The sequence below is a fragment of the Curcuma longa genome, chromosome 9 (genome assembly GCF_044706935.1).
Source record: "Curcuma longa cultivar G26 ecotype Majalengka, Jawa Barat chromosome 9, ITB_CL_G26_1.1, whole genome shotgun sequence".
Taxonomy (NCBI): domain Eukaryota; kingdom Viridiplantae; phylum Streptophyta; class Magnoliopsida; order Zingiberales; family Zingiberaceae; genus Curcuma; species Curcuma longa.
The window spans coordinates 3,100,553-3,108,553 of NC_133869.1; the positions used below are offsets into that span (position 1 = coordinate 3,100,553).

Here is an 8,001-nt window from a genome sequence, read left to right on the forward strand (position 1 = left end):
AAGCTTTTGCATATTGTCTTTACGATAAGGCCAGCACGATCCTAATAAAACTAATAGTGCTTTGTCTTTTATTGCTATTTTTTAATCATATTTGAGTTTTTTTTTTCTAAAATGAGAAAAAAACAGACCCACTAAATTTAATACAGAAGATCCAAAGAATTTATGTCTGCTTTTGTCATGATTTGACATTATTTAACCACTGCTGTTGTCTGACAGTGACATGGTTTTATTAAAATATTTTTGGCTTTATTGTACATGAACTCTAATCTTTTTCAATTGTAATTTGTCAAAAGAGCACCTAACATTTCAAATATCCAAAAGACGGATTTAAATTTTATATCTCATTTTTATGTTAACTCTCCCGTCAAAAGTTGCTACCGATAACTTTCGTATAAAAGAAATTGATGATTCAAATTAATTTTTTTAAAAATTTAATCATTTAATTTAAGATAATCCTCTGAATTTATCCGTTTTATTTTTTATTTTAAATTTTTAATAAAAAATAAAAATACATAAGGTTAATAAAAAGTAAAAAATTAAAATATTTTTTTATTTTTTAATATCTAATGACAATAGAATAAAAAATTAAATAAAATTTATTTGAAAAAACATCACTCCATCGTACTGATTTTTGATAATCAATATCATAATGATGTTGATTTTTAAAAATCAACACCATAATAATAATAATATTAATTTTCAAAAATCAACATTACTTTTGTGGTGTTGATTCAACACAAATCAACACCACAATATAATATTCTTCTCATATAGGATGGTATTGATTTTCAAATGTCAACACCAATATGGTGTTATTCTTAAAAACCAAGCACCATAATAGTACTTATCTTTTGAAACTAACACCATAATGTGTGTCAATTGACATGCAACCATAATTTCATTTACGAGACTTAGGATGAGACTTACATATCATATCTACATTCTCCACACTCAATTCTTCTATAACATATCAATTTGTCAGAAATGCAAATCTTCTAATCTATCAATGAATTTTGATCAAAATTTATTGATAGACCTGGAGAGTTTTAATCATATTCATTCAAAGTGCTATAGATTTTTGAAATGTCCCAGAGTTTAAATGTGCATAGATCTATCAACTTGAAGTCATTAACAACAATGATGAAAAGGTTTTTAAAGTTTTAGACTTTAAGACAATTGACACACATATATAATTTGTCGTAGAGATATCAGAATCAAACATGGACAATATAAATACCTTCAATGCACTCAACTTTTTCATTACATGTCAATTTTTTAAAAATTCAAATCATCTAGTCCATCAATAAGTTTCAATCAAAATTCATTGATGGACCTATAGAACTCTGATTGGATCCATTTCAAGTGTTACATGTTTTTGAAGTGTCTCAATGTTTATATATGCTCAGAGCTATCAACTCGAAGTCATTACACAATAATGATTTTTTCAAAGTTTTAGACTTTAAGATAATTGACACATATGCATAATTTATCATTGAAATGTTATAATCAGACATAGACACCATAAATACCTTCAATGCGCTACTCTCTTCCATTACATGTCAATTTTTTATAAATCTAAATCTCCTAGGTCTATTAATAGATTTTAGTCAAAATTTATTGATGGATCTAGAGAGCTCTGATTGATTTTATTTCAACTCCTATGGGCTTTTGAAGTGCCTCGAAGTCTATATGTGTGCTCCTTTACTATTTGAAAGTCTTTCCAGAAGTGTTCAAAAGGTTTTTAAACTTTAACAACTTTGTGATCATATTCTTTTAAGAACAATATCATATTAGTGCTGATCTTTGTAAATTAATACTATCCTATATGAGAAAATAAAATATTATAATATTGATTTTCAAAAATCAATATCAAGATAGTGTCATTTCAAAAATCAACACGCTTTTTCAAATAAATTTTAATTTAATTTTAAATTTTTATCAATTTATTTATTCTTTTATAATTAGATATAAAAAATAAAAACATTTTAAATGTTTTTACTTTTTATTAACCTTCGGTATGTTTAAAATTTTTTTATTAAAATTTTAAAATTAAAAATAATGGATAAATTTAAAGGATTATCGATCAGCACGATGCCCGAATTGAGAGAGAGCTAAAGAGAAGAAAGGCGACAAGAGAATTGAGAGATATTTTTAAAAAAATTAATGGGTCAGTTTTTAACGGGCGAAGTAAAATAGGAACATGATATATCTTTTGAGAAAATGAAATTTAAGTGCACCTTTTGGACATTTAAAAACTTTAAATGCGCTTTTTTATTGCTTAACTTAAAAAATTTGGGTCTATTATTTGCGTATATTCTCCCCTAAAACATACTCAGTAATATGATTATTATCATACAAATTATAATAATTAAGATTTTAAAAAATTTCTCTAATTATATATATATTATTTTAAAAAATTACTAGTGGTAAATATAGAAGCTAATATTAATTTATATCATTTCTAATTTCGTCCATTGAAATGCTTTAATCTTGCCACCACTTTTACGGATGAGATTGCAATTGCCATTTATCTAAATTCATATTCAATGAAGGCTTTCTATCCTTAAATTATTAGAGGAAATATTATTTGATAGAAAATGTACTTTTGGAAAATTTTCTTAATTTTATAAAATTTTTATATTTGGATGCACGATGACTTTTTGAAATTCTACTTGATATATCTTTAAAATCAAAAAGTTTGAAAATTGAAACTTGTTTGGGGTTTGTAAATCAACCATTTAGGAAACAAATTAAATTAGATAATATATCAGGAAAACCTAAATGATAGATTATTATCATTTATGGAAAATATATTAAATTAGAAAAGAGAATTGCAAGGACAAGAATGAAATCGAATAATTAACCCTAATCCTAATGCTTATTTGGAAGATTAGGATGATGACCAAGTAACCATCGGGCTTACGTCACCTCTCAACGCTGAGTCCCCATCCCCATCCAAATTCTTCAAATTAAATCAATTAAATAAATATCCGTTGAAACGCTCACATTTTGCCGCATATTTTTAATCTGCGTCGTATCCGAGTCATATCTTCATTTTACAAAATAATAATTATTAACCATTATTACTTTGCTAATTATGTATTTTAGACGACGTGGCGATAAACATGGAATTCAATTCAAATTTGGCTTCATTATCCTTGTAAATTTGGAAGGTGGGTCGCTTCCCCTTCAGGAAGAGCGCAAGCCAGTATCAACCGTTCATCATGGATTGTCGAGATCACAACCGTTGATATCGCTCCGCGTAATCTTGAGAGTTATAAAGCACTGCGTCGTCTGCTTCATCCGGCAGCGAGAGAGAGAGAGAGAGAGAGAGAGAGAGAGAGAGAGAGAGAGGAGCGCAGACAAAATCCAGGGTTCCTCCTTTTTCCCTCCCCGCCTCAGTTCTCGAGGAAGCAGCCATCTGATATCTTTTGAGGAGGATTTGCTTTTGGATTTAGCGGAGTATTTGTTGTCTGGGAGGCGACTCTGCCGCGCCAGGAAGGTAGGCGCTACTTTGTGATCAGTCTATTTTCTGTGTGTCTGCGACTCTCTGAGATGTTAAATTTGAAACAAAAAGAAAGTTTGAAGATTTTTAAATAGTGTGGTTGATATGTTTCGGTTCTTCGTTTTCCCCTGTCAGGTAGGGTAGAAGTTCCTTTTGTTTCTAGTGTTGTGCATATCTTCATGATGATTTGGGTTTGTGAGTTCACATGAATGTAGTTTCTTTTGGGATATTGAGAGTGTGGCAAACTTTTCTCTAATATTTACTGCCTTTTTTTTTTTCTCAAAAAAGGTATCGTCTAGAATTTGCTGAAAAGTTTTTTTCCCTATAGTTTGTTTGTTTTTTTGGTTATATGGATTATGTAAGTAGGTAAGGAACTTTTCTTCCACGTGATCCACATAGTAGCTTCGGATATGCTAATATCTTCTCTTTTACTCTGTGTTTTGTAATTGTTCAGAAAAATCTTCTATAAATTCATTTGTTTGTTTTTGCTCTAAATCACTCATACCCTTACTTTATTTTATCCAATTTCTGTAGATTTACATATAAGAAAATTATGAAACAAAATCGGAGATTGCACACACCAATTCTAGGTCAGTTAAATCTGGAGTGTGTAAACTATCTTTAATATATATTTTTTTGTTTGTTATTTTCTCATGTTGGAACACCCAAGTGAATTATTATACTTGTTCATTCCTTTTCTTTCTTTTCATTTCATGACATTCTGCATCTAATAGCTTTATCAGCTGGTTGTTGTTTTTCACTTCGAGACTTTCTTTCTCTTTAACCGTTTGATTTTGAGTAATTACTGTAGTTGTTACTTCATGCTCAAATTTTCTATAGTTTAAGTCTTGTTTAACTATCTTATGAACTGCAGTCAACTTTGTGTTAGCTAAGAACTAATTACTAGTTATGCTTCCTTGCTTATACACGTGCCAAATTTCTTCCTTTGTGGTCAAACTAGTTGATCTGCTTTCTTTTCTTCTATTGTTCCTGCTTAAATTCTATTTTTATCTTTACAGTTTACAGTCAAACGCAGAAGTATTAACTGGGAATGCTGAAAGATGTGCCTTGATGCTGAGGCTATCTTCTCGGAGTTAAATGAAACTACAACTCCAGTTGAAAGTAAACATTTTAATATGCATCATATACTTCATGTGGAGTTGCCCGAAAGATTAACCCAAGGCAAGGAAAAAGTATTCACTGGATCCGTTTTACCAGTTGAAGTCTTCTGCTCTTCTTATTTTCAGAATGTTATGCAGTGAAAATTGAATAGCATAGTTGTATATTCTCTTTGGCCATTTGCCTAGGCAGAAATGGAGTTCAGAGGGAAGGTTGTGATGCAAAAGTATGACTTGGGAAGACTATTAGGGAAAGGAACTTTTGCAAAGGTGTACCATGCTAGGAATATCAGTGATGGCCAAAGTGTTGCTATAAAAATCATTGACAAAGAAAAAGTAGTGAAGGCTGGTCTCATGGAACAGGTAAAACGTGAAGTGTCGGTGATGAGATTAATCAGGCATCCAAATATAGTGCATCTCTTTGAGGTCATGGCCAGCAAGACCAAGATTTACTTGGTCATGGAGTATGTCAAAGGTGGTGATCTGTTTAGCAAGGTTGCAAAAGGAAAAGTAGATGTTGGTGTTGCTCGAAAGTACTTTCGGCAGTTGATTAGTGCTGTCGACTACTGCCACAGCAGAGGTATCTATCACCGTGATCTGAAGCCTGAGAACATACTGTTGGATGAAAATGATAATTTAAAGGTTTCAGATTTTGGTCTAAGTGCCCTTGTCGATTCAGAAAGGCTAGACCACCGACTGCACACAACTTGTGGAACTCCAGCTTATGTTGCTCCGGAGGTGATCAGTAGAATGGGTTATGATGGTGCAAATGCTGATATCTGGTCCTGTGGGGTTATTCTGTTTGTGCTTATGTCTGGCTATTATCCTTTTCATGATTCGAATCTGATGGAGATGTACAAGAAGATTGAGAAAGGGGAATTTAAATGCCCCCATTGGTTCTCTTCCAGTACCAGAAAGCTTGTTTCAAAGATCCTAAATCCTGATCCAAGTACCAGGATTTCTATTGCGAAAATCAGGGAAACCAAGTGGTTCAGAAAAGGGCTTGATGGGAGGAAAATGAAAATCAAGCAGCCAAGAGAAGATGACAGCCATTTGGAAGCAGCGACAGCATACGACAATCCAGAGAGTAATGCCACAGATGAAAAAAATGATTCAACTAAAATCACCAACTTGAATGCGTTTGACATCATCTCTCTTTCTGCAGGGTTTAACCTTTCAGGCCTATTTGAGGAGAACCAAAACAAGCAAACTTGGTTCACTTCTAAAAAGTCTGCATCAGCCATAATCTCTAAGCTATACGAGGTGGCTAAAATGTTAAAATTCAAAGTGAAGAAGAAGGATGGTGGAATTGTGAAGATGGAGTCCTTGAAAGAAGGAAAGGATGACCTTGCCATTGACTTTGAGATCTTTGAGGTCTCCCCTTCACTTTATTTAGTGGAAGTAAAAGGTTTAAGTGGTGATACTTGGGAATATCACAAACGTTTGAAAGAAGTTAGACCAGCTCTTAGTGACATTGTTTGGACATGGCAAGGTCAGCTAAATCCAGTTTGAGAGCTCCAAGTCTAAATAGATCATCACTCTTTTTTCTGTTCAGTCGGTATTATGGATCTCACTTCCTAGTCATTCTCCTTCACTTAGCTAGTTTGTTAAATAATGTCTCATTCATTGCATGCTTATGATAACAATTGTGTTTAAGCATCTAGTTTCTTGCTTTAAAATTTTGTAATTGAGGGTGTTTTATACTTGTTATGAGAGGCAACAGTACAAACACAATTCAAATGAGTCTCATGGTGGAACCTTTATGCCTTTTTATTTGAAGGTGCAGCTGGATATCGTTTCCTCTGTTTACCAATTATAAAATAATGGATGGTCCATTTGTGAATCATTTTTTTATCCACTTGAAATTGAGTGGAATTAATTTTCCTTCCCATTCTCCATTAACTTGTGTCTCGCTCGAATCTCTCCCACGGTGTTGTATGTTTGTGGTCGTGGGTAACCTTGTGGTTGTAGGCGGCTTGATCACAGTCGCGGATGACTTTGTTGCTGCATACGGTCTCACTTGTGGTTGCAAGTGATCTTGTGATTGTGAGTGAACTTGTGGCCATGGGGTGGTTTTGCTCGTGAGTTGTGATTGCATGTGGCCTTGCTTGTGATTGCGGATGGTGTGGCCTTATCGTCGTGAGTTGCCTCGGTCTTAGGCTCGAACTCGCCAAATGTTGCTCTTTTTTTTTCCCTCTCCTTTCAACCTTCTTTACTCTCTTCCTTTCCCTTTTTTTTTTCTAGAAATTTTTTTCACCTTGAATTCATCATTATCTAAGCATTTGTATGATGCCCACCCTTACAATTTATTTTTATGAATAATGTGAAGAAGGAAAATGGAATTATATTTCTAGATATTTTTTATTTCATTTAATTTGAAATATATTTTTAAAGAAAAGTTAAACCATTGATTCCTATAAATAAATATATTTTGTAGAAATGATATGAAAATCTAGTAAATAATTTTGTGGAAATGAAATATTTTAAACAATATGCTAAACTCAAACTAAAAAGCTAAAGGTACATTTAATATCTAGTTGTTGAAGTTTATTATTATTATTTTAGTTTGATTCCCATAAAATTATACTATCTTTTTTATCATTTCAAACTAATTAGAAAAAAAAAATCTTATAGTATGTAAAGTTGCCAAACTAATTTTTCATCAAATTATCCTAATTTTGAAAGGCGTTTTGATTTAGAGTAACTCTATATTAAATTTCAAATACATAAACTATCATAAAACAATCATTCTTCTCTCGTGATCATATTTTGTCATTTAAAAAGAACCTAAAACGACCACCACGTTATTGTAATAGTTTTGATCAAAAGTACTTCAATATATTCAAAATTACTAAGTAATTATAGTAAAATTATTTTAAAACTACTCAAATATTAATTAATATTATTCCAATTTGATCAAAACTAGTCCAACTTGATAAAATTGATTAAATATTATTGGAGAAGTTTTGATTAAAATTATTACAATTGGAGTAGTTTTGAACATGGAGAAGTGTTGATTTAAAACTACTATAATATAGAGTGGCCGACCAAAATTACTTGGAGTAGCTTTGAGCAAAGTTGCTATAACAACATCGGACAAGTGTATTTTGGGTTATGGAGTGCCCCTTTAGTAAGGGTAAGTATTCGGTTAAAACTGAACCGAATAAATCGAAAATTGAATAAATCGAATTTTTTTGACCAAACCGAACTGACCAAATTTTTCGATAATAACCGAATAAACCGAACCGATTAAATATCGGTGAATTCAGTTTAAAACTGAATTCACCGATATTTTCTCATCAGTCGACTGACTTTTCTCATCAGTCGACTGATTTGCCCTTAGTCGACTGATGTGGTCGATCAGTCGAGTCATCTTAT

General features: G+C 31.9%; 1 protein-coding gene across 1 annotated transcript; it reads left to right on the plus strand.

Moving 5' to 3' along the window:
- The first annotated feature begins 4,722 nt into the window (after nt 1-4,722).
- LOC141834733 (CBL-interacting protein kinase 2-like) lies at nt 4,723-6,463 on the plus strand. Its single transcript, XM_074722077.1, has 2 exons — nt 4,723-5,710; nt 5,789-6,463. Exons 1-2 carry the CDS (start codon nt 4,819-4,821, stop codon nt 6,133-6,135), a joined length of 1,239 nt encoding a protein of 412 aa, XP_074578178.1. The 5' UTR covers nt 4,723-4,818; the 3' UTR covers nt 6,136-6,463.
- The last annotated feature ends 1,538 nt before the right edge of the window (nt 6,464-8,001 follow it).